Source organism: Chlorocebus sabaeus, chromosome 10, assembly GCF_047675955.1.
Source record: "Chlorocebus sabaeus isolate Y175 chromosome 10, mChlSab1.0.hap1, whole genome shotgun sequence".
Lineage (NCBI taxonomy): Eukaryota > Metazoa > Chordata > Mammalia > Primates > Cercopithecidae > Chlorocebus > Chlorocebus sabaeus.
This window is the reverse complement of record NC_132913.1, coordinates 82,904,594-82,932,004: the sequence shown is the minus strand read 5'-3', so window position 1 is coordinate 82,932,004 and position 27,411 is coordinate 82,904,594. Positions and strand designations below refer to the sequence as shown.

At 37.6% G+C, this 27,411-nt stretch overlaps 1 protein-coding gene and 1 non-coding gene across 10 annotated transcripts in view; one reads left to right on the top strand and one right to left on the bottom strand.

The window, feature by feature from the left end:
* The window catches only part of SLC39A10 (solute carrier family 39 member 10), a 164,468-nt gene that overhangs the window by 55,672 nt on the left and 81,385 nt on the right, over positions 1-27,411 (bottom strand). For 4 of the 9 annotated variants that reach the window (XM_073019885.1, XM_073019887.1, XM_007965712.3 and 1 more), the window contains one exon: positions 1,365-2,383. In XM_073019885.1, coding sequence (XP_072875986.1) covers positions 1,365-2,372 — 1,008 coding nt within the window. In that variant the 5' untranslated portion in view covers positions 2,373-2,383. Of the gene's footprint in view, positions 1-1,364; positions 2,384-10,696; positions 11,989-24,674; positions 25,001-25,493; positions 25,785-25,820; positions 26,335-27,411 lie in introns of those variants that run through there. The other 5 variants (XM_007965710.3, XM_007965711.3, XM_038001829.2 and 2 more) reach the window with 5 other exon arrangements.
* Positions 12,119-12,225, top strand: LOC119625422 (U6 spliceosomal RNA). Its single transcript, XR_005241627.1, has one exon. It is a non-coding gene; the product is annotated as a U6 spliceosomal RNA (small nuclear RNA).

Below are 27,411 nucleotides of genomic sequence, written 5' to 3'. Positions count from 1 at the left end.
ACTAAGATCTTGATATATGTTATTTTTTAAATCAGTGTTTATAACTGCTGAAAACCAAATAGCTGATGATTTCTCTACGGAAGAAACACAAAGATATTTACCTAGACATAAAACATATGTCAATGATAGTGACAGAAAAGGATGTGGTCATTTTCCACAGTTGATGGTGCTACTTTCTATACATATGAACAACAAATTTAACAAATTTTTCTAAACTTAGTAAGAATGCTAAAAATAGAATAAACAAGGAATCAACATCCCTTTAATGAAACTAAAATGAATGTGCTTAAGGTGAACAGTTAAAAAGAAAATCAAGGAGCCAACCAAATGTGTAAGTACCCAAGAGTATGAAAATTTTAAAGGAAAACAGGACATCCCATTACTATTAGTTTCTTATTATTATACCTTTTTATATTCATCCTAAGTCTGTGAAAGGCCTGAGAAAAAAACAATTATCATGAGTAAGTAGGCCTTACCATAAAGTGACACAGAGAAAACAAGCTAACCATATGTGCAAAATACCTGACTTTGGAGCTACATCAATGACTTGGAAACACTCAATAGTTAATTCAATAAATTAACAACTTATGAACTGGAAACTGTTCTAGTTACTTCCCAAGAGGACAAACTGAACAACAATTTTAAAAATTTAATTTTCAAATACCTAGAACGTGGCTAACAATAATAACAGTAAGAGACTAGCTTGGAGAGTCAATTCATAAGGAATACATTTTCTAACAACATTAAAATGCTTAGTCTTCAGATACGTACTATAAAAAAAATTTCTTAAAAATACATTTAAATTTGAGGAAACCAAATTTGAGAATATAAGAAACAAACAAATACAAGTGAAATTCAGATTTTAAAAATCTTTTTTTTTTTCTTTTTTTGAGATGGAGACTCACTCTGTCACCCAGGCTGAAGTGCAGTGGCATGATCTCGGCTCACTGCAACCTCCACCTCCCCGGTTCAAGTGATTCTCCCCCTCAGCCTCCCGAGTAGTTGAGATTACAGGCGCCCGCCACCATGCCCTGCTAATTTTTTGTATTTTTAGTAGAGACGGGGTTTCACCGTGTTAGCCAAGATGGTCTCAATCTCCCGACCTCGTGATCCACCCACCTCAGCCTCCCAAAGTGCTGGGATTACAGGTGTGAGCCACCGCACCCAGCCGCTTAAAAATCTTTATACTGATTTTAATTCCTTAATGTATTCTGTTCATGAACATTACCTGGTGTTTCATAGGTAAAGATATGGAAATACATTTAAATATGATTAATACTCCACTGTTATTTATCCTGTTTTTAAAATGCACCACAATTATCTGAGAATTATGAAGCAGCTATCAGACATCTTTTTATACTTACTTCATGATGATGGTCATCTTCATTAAGATCTTTTCTCAAAGAAATTATTGCATTATTTTTAACATGTGGTGCTTCTCTCTTTCTAGTATGTCGAAGTTCACCTTCATTATCAGGATCAAGATCTTGGTGTCCATGACCAGGATCATGACCATTACGTTCTGGAAGATGTACATGAGAATGACCTGGGTTATGTACACGATCAGGTTTGTGGACCCGATTATGCTCATACTGTTCACCCTGATCATGGTTAGGGGGAAAACCTGGTGTAATAACCTCAGAATTTTCATTACTTTTCCTCCCTTTTTTCTTCCTCTTTCCTTTTGGTAGTTTAACATCAGATTGTTCCTGGGTTTTATTGGTCTCTGTTGAAGGTTCATTGCTAGGCTCCCCACGCTCACTGGGAGTAATGGAATCGTTATGAAAATGGTGAGTATTGTTATGATCAAGATGATGATGCAAACGATGGTGATGACGTAGGCGGTGATTATGGTCATGCATATGTTTATCATCAGATTTTACAGACACTTCAATTGTCTCTTTCTCTGGATCACATTTATGGTTTCTTTTTGTTGATACACTGGTCACAGTTTGATTTTCTGAATTTAAATGATTATGGGAATGCTGGTGGTTATGTGAGTGAAAATGCTTTCCCTCTTGAACTGCCAAAATATCTAAGTGAGAAACATGATCGTGGCCAAGATCCTCATGATTAATCTCAACTACTTTTCTCTCTCCAAGGCCCAAGTTTGTTAAAAGTTTCTCCAAACCAAAAAAGGATAATCTTCCATTTTCACCATAACGCTCAAAAAGTTTTTCAATATAGTATTTTTTTTCATTTTCAGCAGCTTGCTTTGAAAATTTGCTTGGCTCCAATTCTGTCATTCCACGATGCTGTCTGTGAAGCGCCTCAGGGCCATGGTCATGTTCTTCATGGCAATGGTTGCAATGATGAAAAATAAATGTCAGCAAACAAATGAGGCAAAATTTTGTGTGCATATGTACCTTCATTTCTATTTTTCCTAAAGAGATTTAAAGAGACAGACAAGTATTAGTTTCTACCTAGACACATTCAAATCAATCACAAATTCTCTAGAAGTTGCCAATCCACTAAAAAAAAGTTTTACTCCATTTCCTTCATGATAAAATATGTTAAGAATCAGAGAAAAGTGAAACTGTCATTATTCACAAATGGTAGAATTAATTATGCAGCATGCCTTAAAGAATCTTCAAGAATTAATAAGTTTAGTACAGTTACTGCATATAAGGGCAGTAATAAATTATATTCCTATATACCAGCAATAATTAGAAAACAAAACTCAAAAATAGTTAACATTTACAGTAGCAAATAGCTAGGAATGTATCTAACCAAAGACATACAAGAACTTTACATACAAAAGAGAGAAATTATTGAGAGAAATATTATTGAGAGAAAATTATTAGGAGAAATAAAAGACCTAAATAAATGGATGGCTATTTCATGTTATGATTGGATAAGCTATGTATCCAATACAATCCCAAAATCTCAGAAATTATTTTGTGAAAACTGATTAACTGTTTTTAATATTTATGTGAAAACAGAAAGGCCAAGAATGGCTAAGATGTGTTCCTTGAGGAACAAAATTGAAGCATTCACTCTGTGAATTATTAAAGACGCTGTGGTATTTGGTGCAGTAACTAACAAATAGACTAAAGGAACAGAAGACAAAAGCTAAAAACCAGAAAGGATGGTCTTTTCCTTGGTGCTTGGTCAATTAGGTTTCCACACAAAAGGAAATAATAAATAAAATCTGACCCTTACCTCACACTATTACAAAAATCAATTGCTAATAGCTCGTGAACATAAATCTGAAACAAGAAATGCTAAAATGATAGTGTCCAGAACTGTCCAGTTCAATGGTAACCACTAGTCACATATGGGTACTTAAATTAACAAAAATTAAATTTAAAATGCAGCTTCTCGGTCACCCTGGCCACATTTTAATTGGTCAATAGCCACATGTAGCTAATGTCTACTATGTAGACACAGAACATGTCCATCATTATAGATAGTTCTATTGGACAAGCATACTTCAAGAATCTAGAAATATAAGAGCCAATTATGTAGTTTTGAAGTTTTCCAGAATAGATGAAACTAATTTCATACTATTCTATTTAACCCATTATATCCAAAATATTATAATTTCAACATCTAATCAATATAAAAATCATTAAAATATTTTACATTCTTTTTAATACTATGTCTTTGAAATCTGTCATGTATTTTACACTTACAGCACATCCTAATTCAGTCTATTTGTATTTCAAGTGCTCAACAGACACATGTGGCTACTGGCTACTGTACTGGAAAGTGCAGATCTTGAAGATTTGGAAGACTAATTTTAAGACCTTCGAGACAGAACACAAAATTGATAATATATTACACTGAAATTAAGAATTTATGTTTCATCAAGAGACATCCAAAAAAAAAAAAAATCTAACTAAAAAGGCAGGCTGCAGACTGGGAGAAGACTACCACAATGTACATTAAAAAATATATAAGGAACTTCTACACATCAAATGAAAATTACAATAAGATGACCCAATGAAAAAATGAGTAGGTAACTTGAACAAGCACTTCATAACAACAGCCAAACTGCTAAGAACCAAATGAAAAGATGTTCAGCTCAGAAGTCTTCAGAAAACCAAATTAAAATCACAATTAGACACCACTATATACTCCATAAAAAGAACTAAAATATAAAATACTGCCAATATCAAAAGTAGGCAAGAGTATATAGAGTTAAACGGAACTTGTGTACAATGACAGTAAGATTATAGATTGTATCTTCTGAAAAACTGTTTGGCAAGATCTGCCAGAAGCTGAAAATAAGCCTATGCACTTGCACAGCAATTTCAGTCTGGGGTATATGCCCAACAGAAATCCATGTACATGAATACCATCATGAATATTCACATAATCATTATTTACCACAGTCAAAACTTAAAAAACGCTGGGCATGGTGGCTCACACCTGTAATCCCAGCACACTGGGAGGCCAAGGCAGGCGGATCACTTGAGGTCAGGACTTTAAGACATGCCTAGCAAACATGGTAAAACCCTATTTTTACTAAAAGCATAAAAATTAGCCAGGCATGGTGGCACGTGCCTGTAAGCCCAGCTACACAGGAGGCTGACACAGGAAAATCGCTGAACCCAGGAGGCGGAGGTTGCAGTGAGCCGTGATCATGCCACTGCACTCCAGCATGGGCAACACAGACAGACTCTGGTCAAAAAAAACAAAGAAAAAACAAACAACAACAACAACAAAAAACACCTGATAAAAGCCTAAATGTTCATCAACAATAAATTGATAAATGAAACAGAAAAATCTATCACATAGGAATAAAAATGAAATTACAACTTCATGCATAGATGAATTTCACAAATATTGGGAAAAAAAGTGACATACAACAAAGAAAGCAGTATAATTCTTATATAAAGGTAAAAAGGAATAGAACTAAACTATGTGGGGTTTTTTTTCTTTTTTTTTTGAGACAGGATGTCACTCTGACACCGTGGCTGGAGTGCAGTGGCGCAATCAAAGCTCACTGGAGCCTTAAACTCCCAGGCACAAGCGATCTTCCCACCTTAGCCTTCCAAGTAGCTGTGTGTACCACCACGCTCGGTTTTAATTTTCTTCTTTCAGGGATCTTGCTCTGTTGTCCAGGCTGATCTCAAACTCCTAGCCTCAAGCACTCCTCCCAACTCAAATTCCCAAAATCCTAAGATTGAGGTGTGAGCTACCGCACCTGGCCATGATTACTTTTTGAAAGAAAGATAGGGGTAATAATTGGGAGAAAACCAGAGTGGAGGGGATTGCAAAGTGTAATGCTCTTTCCTGACATCAGTGGTAGTTATGTAAATATGTTTACTTTGTCACAGCTCATGGCACTTATGCTCTGTGTACTTTCTGAACACATTCTATTTCAATACAAAGTTTTATAAAAATCAAATTTTCTTCACTGAAAACCAATCAAAAAATGTAATTATAAACAAAATTGTATGGTTTCTAGAATTAAGTAGAACAAGACCTAAAACTATCAAAAGGAAAAATCTATTAAGATGTTACTGAAGGACAGTAAAGAACTGCAAAACCTGGAGAGAGACATCATCTATATGATAGGTGGGATACATTGCATAAGGTATATAAAATCTTCCCAAGTGTACATACAAATTTAATTCAATGCCAATTAAAATCCTCATAGCTGTTTGGTTTTGGTGAGACTTCAAAAGCACATCCAAAAACTCATAAAAGCAAAAACCCAAGGATAATCAAAACAATTCAGAAGATTAGCAAGGTATTAAAGACATCTTTTTATAAAATTATACTAATGAAAAAACCAGAACTAGCACAGGGGGTAGATAGGCCAGTGGAGTGGAACAGAGTTCTCAAAGAGAATCAATAATATTGATTGTGAAAATGTTTCTTCCTCACACTACACACACAAGTCAATTCCAAGAACATTAAAAACCTATATGTGAAAAGCAAAATTATCAACAAGTTCTAGAAGAAAATGTAAGAGAATGTCTTTATGGTTTTGGGATAAGGAAAGATTTTTTTAGGCAAGACACAAAGCACATATCATGATGAAAATTTCTGATTAAATTATTTTAAAATTACTCTATAATAAAGGACACTACCAAAAAAAGCTTGAGGCAGGAGAATTACTTGAACCCGGGAGGTGGAGGTTGTAGTGAGCCGAGATTGTGCCACTGCACTCTGGCCTGCCAGACTGGGTGACACAGCAAGACTTCGTCTCGGGGGAGGAAAAAACAAAAAACAAAAAAGCTTATAGCAAGCCATATACTAGGAGATATTTGCAATGCGTATATATAAACAATGTATATAAAACATCAGTATCCAGAGTATATAAAGCCCATATAGTAATAAAAAAACTCCACTACTGCATAGACAACTATGAAAAGAACATAAAACAGGTTGGTAAAACAGCAACATGATGACTAATAATCTAGGCAATTCAAATCTAGATAAGGCTCTAAGACGGTAACAGGCAAAAATTAGTGTCTCACAATACTAGAAGTTAAGTAAAGGTCTAATACAAAGAAACAAACTACCTTACCTCTGGTGAAAGTATATATTGGTACAGCCATTTTGGAAAGCTACTTGACATTTACTACAGCCAACTATGAACACACTCTACAGCTCCCAAGTTCCACTTTTAATTACCCTTGCGCTTAGGCATGCAAAGACACATTCAAGAATCCTTATTGGGGCCAGGCGCGGTGGCTCACGCCTGTAATCCCAGCACTTTGGGAGGCCGAGGCAGGCGGATCATGAGGTCAGGAGATCGAGTCCATCCTGGCTAACACGGTGAAACCCCATCTCTACTAAAGATACAAAAAAAATTAGCCGGGCGTGGTGGCGGGCACCTGTAGTACAAGTTACTCAGGAGGCTGAGGCAAGAGAATGGCATGAACCTGGGAGGCAGAGGTTGCAGTGAGCTGAGATGGCACCACTGCACTCCAGACTGGGTGACAGAGCGAGACTCCATCTCAAAAAAAAAAAAAATCCTTATTACAAGATTGTAAATGTTTTTCTAATGTGAACTATTGCAATGACAGAATACTCAACCAAATGATTAAAACAGAGGAAAACTTTCACATAAAAAGAAATCAAAAGAAATGGGTGATTCTAGGACAATACCAAAAATCCAAGCAATCTCAAATTTGCCTTCTCAGAGTCTCAAGATAACCCTGCGTAATCATATTCAAAACTGGAAGATTTATCTTTTTTAAAACATAATTTTTTTCTTTTTTATTTTTTCCCACAGAAATCCTGTTTGGATGGAAGGTTTAACTTCACGTCTCTTTTTATCCAAGGAGAAAAATATTTCCCTCAAGCCTCTCAGATTTCTCTTTACCTATCTTTGATCTCTCAGGTCTCTACCACATGCCCATGCCAAAGCCAATCATTGGTTTACAGTAGTGTACAGTAATGTCCCAGGCCTTCACATTCACTCACTGCCCACTCACTGACTCACTCACAGTTGCTTCCAGTCCTGCAAGCTCCATTCATATTAGTGCCCAACACTGGTGTACCATTTTTAAAATCTTTTATACTGAATTTTGACTCTACCTTTTCTCTGTTTAAACATACAAATACTTACTATTGTATCACAACTGCCTCCAGTATTCAGTATATCAACAGGTTTGTAGCCTAGAAGCAACAGGCTATACTCTATAGGTTGGTGTAAAGGAGGCTACACCATCTAGGTTTGTCTAAGTATACTCTATGATGTTCACACAACGACAAAATCACCTAAGGTTGCATCTCAGAACATACCCAGCATTAAGCAATGCATATGACTGTATGTGGGAGAGGCAATACTCACAGAACATGTGGCAATAAGAGGCCTCAAGAAAAAAGGAGGTAAATAAAGAAAAGCAGGCCAGGTGCAGTGGTTCACACCTGTAATCCCAGTACTTTGGCAGGCTGAGGCAGGTGGATCACCTGAGGTCAGGAGTTCAAGACCAGCCTGACCAACATGGTGAAACCCCATCTCTACTAAAACACAAAAATTAGCCAGGCGTGGTGGCGGGTGCCTGTAATCTCTGCTACTCAGGAGGGTGAGGCAGGAGAATCGCTTGAACTCAGGAGGCAGAGGTTGTAGTGAGCCGAGATCATGCCATTGCACTCCAGCCTGGGCAACAAGAACAAAACTCTGTCTCAAAAATAAAATAAAATAAGGAAAAGTGGTCAACTGTGTAACCACTACTTTGCCTGCTACAACCTAAATGCTCATTAGAATAAATAAATATGGTATATTTATGTAATTAAAGATTACACTGCAGTCACAAATGTGACTATGAAGACTGTGTATTAACATGTAAAAATCTCAGAAATATAATTTTTAAAATTGCAAAAAGATACATGCTGTATAATTTACAGACAATTTTAAAACATGCAGAATTGCTTATTTGGGGGCATATATTCATGTAGCAAGAGAACATGGGATGACTGCATTCTGGAGAGTCATTATCTTTTCAGAAAGGGAAGGAGGGAAATCAGCTGACAGAGGAAGGAAGTACACAGATTTAACTGCGTTTGCAGTGTGCTATTTCTTTAAAAACAGGAAAGGAATCTAAAGCAATATGATAAAACATTTAATATTTGTTAAAGCAAGATAATAGGATTCGGGTTCTTGATTATTCTTCTATGTACTTTTCTGTAAATCTGAAGATACTACATAACTTGTATCAGTGGTTAATCAAACTGTCGTTGTGAGAGCAGCATAAGCTTGCTAGAAATCTGAAAGGCAAATTCCTGCATCCCACCCAGACCTACTGTAACAGAAACATTAGGGATAGGACCCAGCAATGACGTATCCAGCCTTTCTAGTGAGTCTGATGCAAACTAGACAAAATTTAAGAGTGCCTATTTACACAAATAAATTAGCAATGACTTATCCAGCCTTTCTAGTGAGTCTGATGCAAACTAGACAAAATTTGAGAGTGCCTATTTACACAAATAAATTAGCAATGACTTATCCAGCCTTTCTAGTAAGTCTGATGCAAGCCAGACAAAATTTGAGAGTGCCTATTTACACAAATAAATTAGCAATGACTTATCCAGCCTTTCTAGTGAGTTTGATGCAAGACAGACAAAATTTGAGAGTGCCTATTTATGCAAATAAATTACCAAACACTTCCATTTCTCTAAAATGATACTTTGGGCTGGGCACTGTAGCTCACGCCTGCAATTCCATCACTTTGGGAGGCACAGATTGGCGGATCTTGAGCCCAAGAGTTCAAGACCAGCCTGAGCAACATGGCAGAACCACTCTTTACAAAAAAAATACGAAAAAATTAGTTGGGCATGGTGGTGTGTGCCTGTAGTCTCAGCTATTTGAGAAGTCAAGGTGGGAGGATCATCTGAGCTTGGGCAGTCAAGGCTGCAGTGAGCCCTGATCTTGCCACTGCACTCTAACCTGGGCAATAGAGACGCTGTCTCAAAATAAATAAATAAATAAAATAATACTTTAGTCGACCTAATGTTATGATCTATCTGAACAAATTAAGTTGAATTATCATATATGGCATATATAGGTTAAGCATTTTTTAAAATAGTCTATAAAACAATTCCAAAGCAGCATTAAGTTTGAGATGTTTTTTAATCTTACAGTCTCATGGATAAAGTCACCATTTAAACTGTGTATCAATTTTACTTGTATACTAATGAAGATGAAAAGGCATGGGTGATTAAGACCAATCACTGTTAAGCAAAGGAGGATACATATTCCTTTAGCTCCTGTTACACTCCCTGCAGTTACTTTGATTTTCCACTAGAAGATGCTAATTAAAGGTGTGAGTGTTACTTCATTCGGCTGATATGCAAATACCATGAGATTTCTTTAATGCATGTTATCTCACTGTCAAATGAATAGGTACCAGAGGTGGAAACAGGACATTCATATATATTGATCAGACAACATCAAATGAATGACTCCATGAAACGCAAAAGCTGTAGATGATTTATACAAGCTTTAAAACGTCATTTGTCTCTATTTTTTAAATACATCATACTCTATTATGGAAAAGATTTTAAGAATCTTGAGTACTCAAATCACTTACATTTAAGAGAATATTATAGGAATACAATGATACAAGCAACATCATGAGGTAATATTAAACCTCTGCTTTTTTTTTATTATTAAAGTAAATCATTCACTAACTTTGCAACTTTAGTTTAGAACTACTATAGCAGATGCATGCTTAAGAATCATTTAGCCCAGGCATGGTGGATCATGCCTATAATCCCAGCACTTTAGGAGGCCTAGGCAGGAGGACTGTGGAGCCCAGGAGTTTGAGGTCAGCCTAGGCAACACACTGAGATCTTATCTCTACAAAAAAATTAAAAATTAGCTGGGTGTGGTGATGCATGCCTGTACTCCCAGCTACTTAAGAGGCTAAGGTGGGAGGACTGATTGAACTCAGGAGGGCCAGGCTATAGTAAGCCAAGACCGCGCTGTGCCCTCTAGCCTGGGTGACAAAGCAAGACCCTGTCTCAAAAGAAAAAAAAATCATTTAGATGAAATATGCATTTTGTTATTACAGGCTAAGCAGCTACTGATTCCAAAGAGACCTCTCTCAAAAGGTAGTGGTTTAAGAAATGGGCAAGTTTTTGTCTCTCTCAAAAACAGTTCAAGATGACTACTCCATATTAAATCACCTGGACCTTTAAAAAAAAAAAAAAAAAAAAGATGACTACTCCGGGTCTACTCCGGGTCTGAGTGCAGCTCTGCTCCAGTCATTCAGAGACATAACATTCTTACACTGTTGATATTCCAGCCAATGGGGAAAGATAAAGAATGGAAGTCCAGGTTCAGAAGTTTCTTCTTCAGCAGCAAGGGAAGTAGAAGTTGCAGGCATCACTTCTCATCACATTCCACTGGCAAGGGGTTAGTCACATGATCTCAATCGGCTAGGAGGCCAGGGTCTCATCAACTTACGTTACCCAAGCATTCCAGTAGATGTTAACAATCTTTTCCATCGACAGCATAAAGAGGATCTCTGAGGTGGAGACAGGAATGAGGGAAATGGTACAAGCCCACATATCACTCAATCCTAAAAACTGACATTTATAGGATGCAGCTTTGCCCAAGCCAAAATATTCTATTATGTCTCTTGTGTTTTGGAGTTCTCCAAGTTTTATGCATTAAGAATATGTTAGTTTTATAATTGATAATATTTTTTCAGTTCAGCTGAGTTATCTCTACTGAAGAGTTCTACTAGGTGTTGCAGACATCAATGGATGAGCCTACTGACGAGAAATGGGAAAAGGGATTCCGGTAACTAACTAGCCGTGCCACAAAAAATTCATTTTCATCTTTTGCTGTTGATTTCCAATACATAACCACAGTTAAAAGTGTAAGTATTCTATCACTGTATAATTTCTGCATTAAGAGTGGGGCTAATTTACAGTTAGGAACTTAATCATTGTGCTAATTATTATACTATTTTGAATGCAAATATTTTGCTTTGGATGCAAAGAAAAAATGAAGTTCACTAATATTCTCTTGTATTTAAGACTAAAGCCAGAACTAAATATGTAGTGAAGTGACTATACTTCAGTGTGGGGAGTGACTGGGCAGAATCATGCGAGGAATTCTGGGTTCCTATTAATGTCATATTTCCTTACCTGAGTGCTGGGTACATGGTTGCGCTTCACTTCATGAAAACTACTTGAATTTTACACTTAACATTTGGGTAATTTTCTGTAGCTGTGTTATATTTCATCCAAAACTTAATTTTTATTCCCCACATGAAGTTTATTCCAACCTTCAATTAGTAAAATCAGTAACACCAGTAACACGTAATTTCTAGAAACACATCCATACTTAATACTACTCAAAGGAAAAAGTGCTTTTTCAACTTATTTTGAAATAATTTTTTCACAAGAAGTTGTAAAAGTAGTTCAGAGTTTCCATGTACTCTTTCCCCAATTTTTCCCAATAACATCTAACATAACTAGTACATGTTCAAAACTAAGAAACTGACATCAATACTATTAACTACAAACCTTATTCAAATTTCACCAGTTTTTTACATGCAGTTTAAAAAATATTGTAATAGAAAATCAATTTTTTAACCAGAAAAAAAATGGCATTTTTGTTAACAAAAAGATATTGCTTAACAAAATACATGGTTATACTTAAGAGAAAGGTTAACTAGATCCTTAAATGAAAGGAATTAGGGTGTTTGCTTCAGCAGCACATACACCAAGATTGAAACAATACAGAGAAGATTAGTACAGGCCCTGCACAAAGATAACATGCAAATTTGTGAAATGGTCTATATGATTAAATGTTCTCACCACACACACAAAAAAGATAAGTATGTGAGATAATGCATTTGTTAGCTCAATTTAGACATTCCACAATGTATACGTATCTCAAAATACACGCTGTACATAATATATACTATTTTTGTCAAAAAAAAAAAAAAAAAGGAATTAGGGTTGATATTCTCCATAGCAATTTCTCCTGTAAAGGCTTACAAAAACCTTTTTCACTTTATTTTAGACATAATCTTGCTCTGTCACCAGGCTTGAGGGCAGTGGCGCGATCTCCGCTCACTGCAACCTCCACCTCCAGGGTTCAAGTGATTCTCCTGCCTCAGTCTCTCGAGTAGTTGGGACTACGGGCACATGCCACCACACCCAGCTAATTTTTTATTTTTAGTAGAGATGGGATTTCACCATGTTGGCCAGGATGGTCTTGATCTACTGAACTTGTTATCCACTTACCTCGGTCTCCCACAATGCTGGGATTACAGGTGTGAGCCACAGCGCCCAGCTCAAAAATCTCTTTTAAAGGCATTTATTTATTTTTCTTTCTTTTTGTTTTTTGTTTGTTTGTTTTTTTTTTTTGAGACAGAGTCTCGCTCTGTCGCCCAGGCTCGAGTGCAGTGGCCAGAGTCTCAGCTCGCTGCAAGCGCCGCCTCCCAGGTTTACGCCATTCTCCTGCCTCAGCCTCCAGAGTAGCTGGGACTACAGGCGCCCGCCACCTCGCCCAGCTAGTTTTTTGTATTTTTTTAGTAGAGATGGCGTTTCACCGTGTTAGCCAGGATGGTCTCGATCTCCTGACCTCGTGATCCGCCCGTCTCAGCCTCCCAAAGTGCTGGGATTACAGGCTTGAGCCACCGCACCCGGCCATATTTTTATTTTTCATATAGAGATGAGATCTTACTATGATGCCCATGCTGGTCTCAAACTCCTGGGCTCGAGGGATCCTCCCACCTCAGCTTCCCAGACTGCTGGGATTACAGGTGTAAGCCATCATGCCCAGCCTACAAAAACCTTAGTTAGATTACAGGTGTAAGCCATCATGCCCAGCCTACAAAAACCTTAGTTATAGGCTTTGCACTGTAGTTTTGAAATGTGTAAAATGCCAAGCTACAAATTTAAAATTTTTAAATAAAATTAAACACCTAAATAACAAGTTCAGTAGGAATATATACAAATGGCTAACATTACAAATCCTCCTACAGATATTTTGTCTTAGACTGTCTTTTATTTCATACAGATAAACATAATAAAAATGTAGAATGTTTGAGGTTTTAAAAATCCTCAGGTATATTTAGCTAAACAATGTTATGTATAAGGAGCCTGAGACCCAGAAAATGTATCTAACGTGATTAAGCTGTTATTTCAAGTCTGTGGCATTTCTCTGACTTGAAAGACAGGGGCTCTTTAGTCTACTACAGGAGCATATTTGTATATTTTAAAACCAGAATACTTTGAGATCTTTATTAAAGTCACTCATCTAAAATACACTACAAAGACTTTTTTTAAGGGAAAAGAAATTGTCTCTTAATACTACTTACTCAACAGAAAAAAAACAAAACATTGTGAATAAATTTAGATTACTTAACAAAATGACTGTCTGACATAGTAGGAAAAATAGCAGATAAATACTAAAATAATCCTAGTTCCAACTGCTGGAGAGGCCAATCAACTTAGTAATTTTTGTTTGTTTTTTTGTTTTTGAGAGAGAGTCGCTGTTGCTCAGGCTGGAGTGCAGTGGCATGATCTCCGCTCACTGCAACCTTTGCCTCCTGGGTTCAGGCGATTATCCTGCCTCAGCCTCCTGAGTAGTGGGATTACAGGTGCCTGACTGGCTAATTTTTGTATTTTTAGTAGAGACAGGGCAACCTGAACTCCTGACCTCAGGTAATCCACCTGCCTCAGCCTCCCAAAGTGCTGGATGTGACCTGAAGTGCTGGGTGCGATGGACAGTACCCAGCCTGATCAATTTAGTACTTATTACCTGTGTGTAATCTACTTAATTAATTTCACTAAAACCAAAACCAACAACCAGAAAACAAACAAACAAACAACAACCAAAAAAAAAAAAAAACCACGTATTTTTACTCTAGGGAGTATTTTTTAAAGGAAAATGAAGACCAAATGAAAGAACGAGAAGTTAATATCTGTATCACAATTCTTTCTTTCATATCCGTGTGTGTGTACACATGTGCACATGCACACAAACACACACAATATGCTAATAATGACAGGAAAAAGATACTATAAGTTGCTTAGCAAGGTTTTAAAGCAAGCTTTTTCAGTGTTCCAGATTGCTAGCCTGAAGGTAAATAAGGTAGAAACCAAAAGATTAATCACTAAAACCCTCATCCTGGATAATATAACATGCTTTAAGTAAATTTAATGTGAAAATCTATTCAATAAATGTATACAGTTTCCTAATTTCATAAAGGACTTCATTTTTTAAACGTTTCATTACAGGACTACTTTAAATGGTTGAAATCAGTTTTACTTATAACCTCAATCATATAAACACAGCTGATATTTATAAAATGACTGAAGGGCTTTATCAAACTTTATATTGACCACAATGTAGGTAGTCAAGTATCAATTTAGTTTCCTTCTGTGATTCAGTAATGGCACACACAGAGTAACAGAGAAGCAATGAGACTCTGTGCATAGTGAAGACAGATCAGTCTAGAAGTCAAAGATGTTAGAGATCTGACTGCCATCTATTAGCTATGAGTCCTTGAGCAAGTCCCTTAACCACTTTAAGTCTTATTACTACTTATAAAGTGGGACTGTTAATTTCTGTTCTATTTTGTAGTAACTATAAGAACCGAATAAAATTATGTACATATTTTTAGTAAAATATTTGTTAATTTTCCTACATTATTTGCAATATTTAAATGTTATTTAAGTGCAAGCTATTAATAATAATATAAATTGAGTTCTGTCCCTACTTCTCATATATCCATTAAATGTAGTATTTTGTATACCGTACAGAACCAGGAATCAGAAACCTGTCTCTAGTTCATTCCAGTCGTGCCACTGTTTTCTCTCTGCAAAACAGGGGAAATAATACCTACACTTATCCACCAAATAAATGAACGTATATGAAACTGCTTTGTAAAGCAACTAAATATATTAACCTATTACCATTATTAGATGCAGTATTATGTATCTTTCACTTAAATTACAAAAAGTATGGTGGTGGGGGAGGATTCTCTCTGTTGTGACTCTTGAAAGAATGCTAACAAAATATTATAAGAGTACATGCATCATTAGCACATCCAAGACCTGCTCTAGATTACAGGACGCACCCAATTCACTAGGATCTGAGCAGAAGTTGGAAAGACTCACCACACCTTACCAGTTTCACTGACATTAGAAAATTCTTCAAGGGATAAAAAGTATTGTAGTAATGAGTTCTCAGCAGGGACCACAAAATCCTCTTACAGCTTCATGGTTTGCTTTTTCATTCCCCTACTTCACCTGCTATCTAATCTACTGGAAATCATATTCACAGTTTGGAATGCCACTGCAACTCTTCCAATAAATAAATAAAAGCACAATTCAGGCAACCCAGTCTTTCCACTGAGATTCATTCATATAAAAAGTTAAGTGCATGCTAATTGAGCTTGGGTATTAACTCAGTTCTCCTGTTTCACTAACTTAAGAGAGAATATAAACATTTATACCTTAAGATATCAAATCAATCAACAACACATATCTATGTTTACTGTATTCTATACATTCATGTACAAATCTACATTTTCTCATCAAATGTCAAAACAACTACCTGCATTTCTGCTTTTCAACCTTTCATTACAGGGAACCTGGTACCATATTGGAGAAAGCTACCTGTAATATTGCTATCTCTGTAAATGGTAAATAATGCTACCTCTGTAAATGGTAAATTTTAGTAAATGCAGTCGTTGGGATGTCTTTTGAAGCTACTAAAATGTTTATGATTTTAGTTACATGCATTATGAAGCAGACTTACTGTGCTAACCAGCCAGGTGAATGGCTCACACCTGTAATTCCAGCACTTCGGGAGACCAAAGCAGGCATATGGCTTAAGTCCAGGAATTTCAGACCAGCCTGAGCAACATGGCCAAACCCCATCTCTACAGAAAATGTTTTAAAAATTAGCCAGGTGTGGTAGTCCATGCCTGTAGTCCCAGCTACCTGGGAGGCTCAGGTAGGAGGATTACTTGAGCCTGGGAGGTCAAAGCTGCAGTGAGCTGGGATCATACCACAGTACTCCAGCCTGGCAACAGCTTGTTGTTCTCTTTCCACTCATCACTGACAGTTGTCTTTATTCTAAAAATAGCTACTGCTGCACTCTCAAACCTTTATTACTCCATGCATTCTCACCCTTCCCTTTTTCAGTGTCTTGTCACTGTGATAAATCCTTGATTTTATACCAGCTTGCCATTGTAAAAACTGCCAGCTAAAATGATCCTTCTTTTCCATGAGGTCAGGGGGAAAAAATAATCAGAGAATCTCCAAGTCAATCTTTTTATAACATTGACATTTTTTATGTTTCTGACAACACAGAGCTACTTATTCCCCAACATGGGAGCTTTCTGTCCAATCAATTTTTTTAAACTACATAAAAGTATTGAACATAGAGTCTTGACCACATTCTCCCTTCTTACACAGCTACATTCAGAAACACAGAGTTGGGGTCTTTTGATACATGTATATTAAATAAAAGGACAAAAAAAATCACGCTAATCATTGCCAGAAAAAACAAAGTTGTGCAGGAAAGTAGTCGTTTATTACAATGGCACATTGTATAAAATAACATTTATAGCATAAAAATGTAACACCAAATACTGTTCTAAACCAAAATTACAATGAAAATTGTACTGAGAAACTGGAGTACAGGGAATAGGAAGGTATGCAGAGAAGTGAAAAGAGCACTAAAATCATTTTTCATTAAATAGATAATGGTTAGAACTGAAAATCAGCTACAAGTAATGAACATGTTATCTGGAGATATGGTAATGAATAGCAAAATAATCAACTAAAGGAACTAAGGTGTTCCTTATCTCTCTAGGCAGAACATGAAAGGAGCAGACAAGGGACTGATTTTCCCCCCCAAGAAACTTCACACAACTATTTGATTCTTTAAACTATATTCATGTATAACTTTGAAAAAAATCTAAAGGTTGGCAATTACAAATTATAGTTGACAAACCAATAAAATAACGTCACATGTGGAAGAAAATGAATTCTAGCTTTAAGATTTTCACAAGCATTTGTCTGTGGGCTTTTCTTTTTAAATATTTATTTATTTTTTGAGGCAGGTTTCCACTTTGTTGCCCAGGCTGTAGTGCAGCGGTGCAATGATAGCTCAGTATACTAAGTCTCAAATTCCTGGGCTGAAGCCATCCTCCCACTTCAGCCTCCCACACAGCTGGAACTATAGGCACACACCACCACACTCAGCTAATTTTATTTTTTTGACTGAGTCTCACTCTGTCGCCCAGGCTGGAGTGCAATGGCGCGATCTTGGCTGGCTGCAACCTCCATCTCCCAGGTTCCAGCAATTCTTCTGCCTGTCTCCCAAGCAGCTGGGATTACAGGCACCTGCTACCACACCCAGCTAATTTTTTGTATTTTTTAATAGAGATGGGGTTTTGCCATGTTGGCCAGGCTAGTCTCAAACTCCTGACCTCAGGTGATCCACCCCCTTCAGCCTCCCAAAGTGCTGGGATTATAGGTGTGAGCCACCGTGCCCGACCTCACACCCGGCTAATATTTTTTGTAGAGATGGTAGTTTCCCTATGTTGCCCAGGATGGTCTCGAACTCTTGGCCTTAAGTAATCCTCTCACTCCAGCTTCCCAAAGTGCTGGGATTACAGGTGTGAGCCACTGTGCCCAGCCTGTTTGCAGTTTTAAACACAATATGCAAACATTTTAATTCCTATTTGTACTATTATCTTTGATTACTTGCTTCAAATGAATTCCAAGATATGGGGAAAAACTATAAAAATTTTAACACTTTTCAGGTTTTGTCATATACTTACTTTCCAAATTGATTTCTAGAGAAATTAAGCTTGGTTATACTGCCACCAGCAGTATGATTATAGCACTCTCATCCGCATTATTATAAATTTTTAAATAAATAAAAGGTCTTACTTTATTTTTAATTTATATTTTTAAAGCTATTCCTGATGTCTCAATATTTTTTCCAACATATATGAGTTTTACATAACATGATTCAGTCACATTTTCTGCAAAAACCCTTCAGTTCTATCATGTTCCTTTTTATTTTGATCATGATGTTTTCCTTTTCATGTATAGATGTTTTCATGTACATGCAATGAAACTTAAGGTTTTTGCAATTTCTTCTATGATTGCTGCTAAATTTTAAAAGTTTTTTCTCCCCACATTTTAGTGTATATTTTCTTTTTTTGAAAAAAAGAAAAGCTATAATTAAAAATAACACAACTCCTAAAGAACTAAAACCCCTAACGTCCATTTCTTTTTTAGGAAAAACAAAAATGTCAGTTGTACTGACATCCAACACTTTCACACACATATCAGTTAACTAAAAAACTTTAAGTACTTGTGTTTAGGCAAAAATCTTCATAGAAAAAGATTTAAGAATTTGTTTTAGAAATTATATATTCCATGAAATTATATTTACAGTGAATTTAAAGAACATTTTTAAAAATATATTTCAATGATTTAACTTTAGCATACCTTTCTGATTTTCAATTTTTAACTGGCATGATTAGTTGCTCAAAAATAAATTCTATATATACATGGTATTACTTTCATAGGATGTTATATACATTCAATTATTCACTTTATTAGGAAAAATCGGAATGGAAAGAGGAGGGAAAGGGCTGAAAAACTAATTGTTGGGCACTATGCTCAGTACCTGGGTGACAGGATCATTCATGCCCCAAACTTCAGCAGCTCACAATATACCCGGGTAACAAACCTGTACATGTACCCTCTGAATCTAAAATAAAAGTTGGAAAAAAAAAAAGAAAAAAACTAGACTATCCTAATTTAAAATCCAAATCTTTTTTGTTTTAATATACAATTTACTTATTTCTCTTTTGTTTCATAACTTCTATATTCTTGAAACACCATAAAACCAAAATCTTAAAAACAGTATATTCCAAACATTAAAAAATTATGAAGTCAGGTGATACGTTTTTCTAAAAAAGGTCCATGGGACTAGAAAAACATGATCTCACAGGCTTATAATGTGTATACACATAGAATACATGCTGTATGTTATACGATCGCATTATTACATGTTAATTTTCTTATATTGTTTTACTAATCTCATTTTATAATGTAATAAATCATATATTACTTCATTTATATTAATAAAGTATATAAATCAATCTTTCCCTAGCCCCTTTCATCAAGAAGCTATGTTCCTCTTTAACACAGTGCAAAATATATTTCTTCACATATATTTTGTGAAGCAAAATAATGTAAGGAGTCATCTTCAGTAGAAGTGCACTGAGTTAATATACCAAAATATTTGTTCACAGGCCTGTAAGCATGCATGCAGTTTTGAATTGTTTTATGAGGAGAGTAAGAAGAGAGGAGGGAAAGGGGAAGGGAAAGATGACATGAGACATAGGCAGCATAAAAATATGATCCATTTCCTGCTCAGAGAGTTACAAGGAAGACCCAATCAGCTTTTTCAATTAGAAAAGGTAAACTGTGAGAGAGCTACATAAGCAGTACAAACAGTGTGACAGTTATGTGGTAACCCACAGTTGAAGGCCAAGGGCTTCACATTCCTTTTCTGACTTCAAGCGTAATAAAGCATAATTCCCTCTGTAGAGGAAAAATGGAAAGGGGAAAGAGACAAAAAGTTTCCATACTACGTAGGTAAAGAACACCTGAGAATTCACATTACCTATGAATTGATCATTTGACTGAACATTTTTCTACTATTTTACCACAAACGCATCTATAGACAATATACACATGAATAAGCAAGTTTTGTTCCAACAATTTACAGAAACAGGGCTATTTGGCCCATAGTTTGCTGACCCGAATTTAATTTACACATTTTTGTAAAAAAAAAAAAAAAGTATGAATCCAGCAGACAATTATAGGGGAAACCACTATTTTAAAACTCAAAAATTCAAATATCTAAAAGTGAATTTAGAAAAAAGTCTAGAGGTGGGAAGGCAAGACACATCTGAAATTGTTCTTTTTATTTATAGATATTAAAGCAGTAGTATAGGCTGGGCACGGTGGCTCATGCCTGTAATCCCAGCACTTCAAGAGGCCAAGGCAGGTAGTTCACTTGAGTCCAAGAGTTTGAGACCAGCCTGGACAACAAGGTGAAACTCTATCTCTACAAAAAAAAAAATACAAAAAATTAGCTAGGCATGGTGGCACACGCTCCTGTATTCCCAGCTACTAGGAAGGCTGAAGTAGGAGGATGACCCAAGCCCAGGAGGACAGGGCTGCAGTGAGCTCTGATCTCACCACTGCACTCCAGCCTGGGGAAGACACACAGTCTCAAAAAAAAAAAAAAAAAAAAAAAAAAAAAAAAAAAAAAAAAAAAAAAAAAAAAAAAAGGACCACCACAGTAGGATACATATCTTTGTGATCTTCTTACTATACTAAAAGTGATGGAGGTTTTTCTTCCTTTATTCAACGAAAATCTAAAACCTAAAGTGATCACTGATTAAATCTTAATTATAGAGGACTAAAATCAACCTCCTTCATAGTTCAGTTCTCATAACAATACTTCTCATCCTACGAAAGTACATAATGATATTAATAAGGATACATCCTACAACATTTTTACTTTTCTAATCCCTAGAAATCTTAATGGGATGGGTAGTCCCCCAAAGTAGAGTATATAAAAGGGTAAAATTGATTAGAAATATTAATACAAGGATATTATCTGATATCTCCCTTTCAGCAGTATCTAAAAATGAGTAATTATAAAATATGATTATAAAAGTAGGTAATGACAAAATATTTACTTTTAGATTGTGAAAACACTACCTGAACGAGATTTTAGATTTTGTCCTTATACTTGTATAAGCCTGCAAACCTGTATCACCAGCAGCATCCTATTCTAACACCTTTTAACGTAAAAAAATTTACCAGTAAAAATCTATTAAATATCCATTCCTTGTATCTGGCAATCCAAAAATACCCTTACGTTCTGATAGAAAAATAGTATTCGACATAGAATTACTGATGTGATACAATGAATTGTGTCCTGTTTTAACACGTCTGAACATTGTATGTGGTCTCCTAAGCAGTCAATTTGGAAATAATTTAGTATTACTAGCTGGGCACAGTGGCTCATGCCTGTAATCCCAGCACTTTGGGAGTCCAAGATGGGAGGACTGCCTGAGCCCAAGAATTTGTGACCAGCCTGGACAACATGGCAAGACCCTTGTCTCTATTTAAATAAATACATACTATTATTTAAAAATGTAATTTTGGTTCTATATTTCTTCATACCTACTAAATATACTTTTAAGTATTCCAATAATTTTTTATTGAGAATATGTTTGGATATTTTAGAAAAAGCTAAAAGTTATCCTGTGGTCTACCCATAGAACTTATAGAGGATAATAAAAAGAAAAAGAGAGTTTGATATACTGATATTGCAATAATCTGAATAAAACCTAAAACCTTAGGGTTTGCCCTGACTATAGAAAATCCTTTCTGTAGATTTTGTAGAATGTCATGTGTTCATTGCCTTTGTGTAGTGGTATATTGTGGTATATATCTGCGTGTAAACTGAATACTTGGATTTCATTACAGCATTCATATAAAATATTAATGATATAAAAAAGGAAATCTTGTGGCTATTAAGAGGTCCTTGAAACTTGAAACTAGTTTTTAAGAATTATTCTATAAAAGTCATAGTACGAAATAAATTCAAATTTTAAAAAAAGCTCACAATGTAAATTTAACACTTTCAAACTTTATTAGTTCAGTCAAAGCAATACAAAGTTATACGGAACTAAATTAATCTAGAAAGTAGATTTTTATATCATGCAAGATAAGGAGAAGCCCAGATTAAATAAATAAAATTGCTCTTATTTACACAGCTAACTTCCTGCTTTGAAAACAATCCCATACATAAATTTCTTTTTTGGAGCAAGGTAACTTCGTGATTGTTCTATCTTTACCCAAAATTCACCCCCATTTGGAAAACTGGAGGCTAAAAGCAATCAGAATTAACCAGTTAAAAAACACTTATGTCCATCTTATTAGCAACACTAACTAGACGGAGGGAACTTTAAAATAGACCAAATTTATAGCACTAAGTAAATCTAATTGTAATTTAAACATTATCTTATCTTAGGAAAAGGTGAAGGGAATCAAACGCTAGGGGGCAGCATCAAACTGTTGTGGGTTAGGCTGGGCAGCCTTGCAAACTTTAAGCTTTAGGGTATTTTTAATGAGAACTACACTTACATGAAAGATGAATTAATAAAACTTCTGTTATAAAGGAAAAAACTAGTTTTGTTTTGATTGCCTACATTTCTCTTCCATTTTCCATCGTGTACTTACTTTTGCAACTATGACTGGTGAGTATCACTTTAAAATGCACTAGTAATAACGTCCTTCTGATACAAAACTCATGGTATTTCCAATACTGCGGTAAGCACTATATAAATACAAGCTGACATTTTTAGCCTAACCATAATGGTGAATTTAAGTTTTGATTCACTCAATTAGCATTTTAAACTTAAAGAGCATGACAAGCTCTGCATATTCATGTGTCATAAGCAGTATGTGACAAAAAAACTGTGCAGTATGTACTCCCTCAAGAAATTTATTTGCCAGGGAAAACAAGATGCACAGGTTAATATAAATTAGAAAATGGAAGAGAAGCAGAAATAAATCCATGAGTATTATATATAAGCAACAGAGCAAAAACAACAGGATAACTGTATCCCCGCCCCGCCCCCCCCCCCCCCGCCCCCAAAGGCCCAGTAGAGACCATCAAAGCTCATTCTGGAGGTAGTCAAGGAGGGGGTGGAGGAAGAAAAAGAACACAGTGCTTCAACCACTAATGAAAGAACTGAAACGTCTGTATGTAGAAAAAAGGTAAAATCAATTCACTATCATCTTCAGCCTTTTGGTTATCTCATTTAATGGTCACAGTTAAGTCTGTGAGTAGGGTTTTGTACTTGAAGTTCAAACAGAAAATTAAGATTAGCAACTTCCTCAAGGTAAGCCAACTAATTAATAGATCAAGGTTTTGAACCTTTAAAATTTAACTCCAAAGCCTTACATTTTTTCCAGTATTGGTCAACACTGAGGGTAGAAGGGTTGGGTGAACAGAGTATTAACAAGGTAAATTTCTCTAATCAGAAACAAATGATCATCCCAGATGCTGAATTATCCTTGCTATAATACTACATCCTATCTTCTCCAAAAATCACTTTTGAAAAAAGGCACACCCCCTAATTAGTACTTGCATACTACACTTGAGGCCTACTCAAAGTACTTCAAATCAGGTGCTCAAAAAAAGGGAAGGGCCGTGTTAGCTTTCAAGCGGTTAGAATTTAAATTGGTAACAGTAAGAACTAGTATAGGTTATCATGCAATATATTATTGATGTCATTTCCTATGAGGTCTTCCCTAACCCCTCCTTTTGAAGTAGCACCAAAGTCATTCTTGCACAGGGGTTCTTATCCAGGGGTATATGTACAGAACGCAGAATGTTTGTGAATGTGGTCAGAAAAAAAAAAAAAGATTTATTTTTTTTTTATAAAAGATAAAAAAAAAATTTAATCTCTTCAGTTACGAATGCAGGCAAAAATTACAGCGATGTGAAATACCTGATAGGAATTTTAGATTAAATTTAAGCTAAACTCTTTAAAGATCATTTACAGTCCTCGCTAATGCTTTACTGATATATAGATGTCATATTTAATATCTTCATTAAGTATTTCATTACAACTGGTTTTTGTTGCAATTCTATGTATTTCATACATTTAAAACCATCATTCTGTGGTTCATCACACAAAAAAGTTAAAAATCCCTACCAGCACATCATTGTTTTATTTTCTTCACAGCACTTATCACTGATATTATGTATCTGTTTCCAGTAAGAAGCCACTGGAGTAACCAGTGTCTGTAGAATGTGCGTTGTCTGGCATGGATCCCCAAGATCTAGAAAAAGTAACTGACTCATATTAAGGTTCTCAAATATTTGTACAAGAGTCCTAATATAAAACAATACACAGGAGTCTCGAGTTGAGGCTTTCAATTGCATACTAAGTTAGAAGGAACTAAATTCTCCATCTCCAGCTTTTCCATTACTTGCTTGTTCTTAATTATGTACAATTTAGATACATATCGAAAAAGAAAACACAAAGGAAATGTAAATCTATTACACTCTAGTTTTGCTCCAAGAATGACTCAGTTCCAATGTGAAATTAGAGCACTTAACAGCAAGAAGCATAAATAAAAGTTTTTTTAAAAAAACCAGTATAACCTACCATCCTTTTTGCTTTTTTCTAACATGTGTTTTGTGTCACTGTCATTTAGAATAAGTACTCGAGAGAACGACCCTTCCAACGGAGGGCTTCAGATTCTGCAGTGATATTTCTTCCTCGTGCCAGATCCTTAGTACAGCCCATGTGGACAAGCTCCCACGTGAACATTTCTTTACAGAAGCCACAGGAAGACCTTGAACGTCATGTCGCTCCTGCCCTGCCAAGGCCCCCCGCCCTTCTTAGCTGGGGCGTTTGGGGGACCCCAAGAGAGGCAAGGAGTTCAGCAGATTTCCAGACCCGGAGAGGCGGTGCGCGAAGGTTCCTCTACACGCTCCCCCTGCCGCGGCCCACATCGCTCCCCATCTAAGGGCTTTCCGGAACAAAGCCGAGCGGCCGCGCCACCTCCGGCCCACCCGGCCTGTCCCACCGACCCGGCCCCACCCTTGCCCTCAGCTCCAGGGACCCCCAACAGGCCGAGATCTTCACTACCCCGCGCTCCGCCTCGGCTTTTCGGTTGGTCCGGGAGAAAACTAGTAGGAGCAGAAGCGCCGCCGTCCGTTAGCCTCGGTCCGGAACAGCGGCGCCGAGGCTCCATCCCGGGGTCCCCTGGCCCCATTATACACCAGAGAGGACGACTGGACAGGAAGAAACCGGGTGGGTCGCTTGGTCGCCAAGCCCCCGAAGACCTGCCTACAGATCCCCAATGCCTCGCCCGCCCGCGCAGGCGACGCCATCCGCGGCCGGCGCGCAGCCCCCTAACCGCCGCCGCCCGCCCAGCGGTCACTCCCCCACCCCGGGCGCGGCCCGCGAGACTCAGCCAACCTCCACAGGAGGGTGAGCGGGGCGCGAGGCTCCGCACGCGGAGTGGACGCCGCCGGCTCCCGATCCCGCGGCCCGCAGCAGCCCAGACCGCACACGAGGAGCCGAGGCGCCCAACACGCTGCCCACCACGCGCTCTGCTTCGGCTCGCCGCCGCCGACTGCAGCAGCGGCGGAACCCCAGCGCCCGCATCCCCGAGGGACCCAGCCCCGACTCCCCGGTTCTGTTCTCCCTTTCTACCCCCGCGCCGTCCCGGGACTCGCAGTCTCCGCCGCGCACGGGGCCGGTTCTGGGGGAGGGAATGTAAACAAATCGGGGTTTTATAGTTACCTCACACTCGAGTGCCGTGTGCATCTCCTCTCCGCTCGGTACCAAACCCCGGCTGCACCAAATCGTGTATTCACCAAAGCCGACTGCGCTAACTGCGTCGCAGAAACCCGCGCGTCAGACACCCTGCTACGCTAGCGGCGTACAAGGGCCACTCAGCTCCCTGCGCAGCCGCACCCCGTCCGCCTATGGGTGCTACGCTATGGGCGTACACGCGCCACCTAGCTATTCACTTCGGATAACGCCAGTTGCGTAAAGGAGCCGCACTACTCACGGATTCCACATGGATCGTCCGAGCAATAGGAAATTCAAGTATACGCAAACTGCGGAGTTCCGTGGCTCCGCGCTAGTTTTGTTCCAAGAAGGAACGCCGCGGGGGAGTTGGGGGGCAGCTTCTTAACGCATGCGTGGAGTGCCCTTTATCATTCGCCTTTTCTCCTGGCTTTAGAACGCCGGTTGCTGAGGCCTTGGGCGAGTCAGATGAGTAATGGAAGCTCTAAACCCAAATGCTGTAGCCAAAAAGCTTCAGAGTGAGCATCTGGAATGTTCATCTGTATACGAGTTAAACATCTACGTTAAGTTAATCCCGCCCCCTTTGTTAAAGAAACCTTTTCAATCTCTTAGGGCGACAGCGAACTTTATTTAGTGCTAAGTGCGAGGTGTTTTGCCTAGCTCCCCTCCCACCCATTTAATTCTAGACCACACTTACTGCGGGTCTTCCAGGCCTGAAAGAAAAAGTTGAGTCCTGAGAACACGCATTTAGACAAATTCTCGAGGCTTTTGGTAACTTTCCAAGGTCTTCACCCCTCTACTCCTCAATTGATTGATTATTTCTTAACACTCTATGAGAAAAAAATCCCGATCTGGCCAAGCAGTTCCATGGACTTGTGCCTACACCGTGCTCATTCTTGCCCTTTGCTCACACCATACCTCTCATCTAAATTGTCTCCTCCCCTCTTAAGCAACCACCAACCCACATTTTCTTAAAAGGTGACTCTGGACATCTTTTGCTTCATTACTCTGCTTCCTGGCTCTTAATCCACATGTTGAGGCTTATCTGCATTCCGCCTGGGGTGCCTGGGTTTCTGTATCCAACCAGAATCTACTTAATAGAGCGAGTTATGGGGGTGCCTTATTGGTGTCTAGTAGAGAACATAAAACCATGAACAGCAGTAATCGCAGGCTTCACTATGTGGCAAGTACTCCCCAAGTGTTTTACATATATATAAATTTAATCCCCTTAATACGGTGAGGTGGGAAACTGAGGCACACAAATCTTTAACTTGCCTGGTATCACAGAGCAGGTAGAGAAAAGAGTTGTGATTTCCAAACCCATTCAGTATGGACGGCTAGGTAGTCCCGCTAACCTGCATATTATACCTTCATGAAAGAAGATTATTTTTTGTTTTGTATCTCTACAAAAAATATCAAAACAACGAAAATCGTGCTTAATAAATGCCTACTGATTGCCATGCATAGTTCAGAACACTGAACTACTCATATGCCCTTTTCCTTGTTTGGAAAGCCAGGGCATGAACCTCACTTCTGCTTACAAAGGGAGAAGTGCTGAGGTGTGGAGGAAAGAGATTAAGCC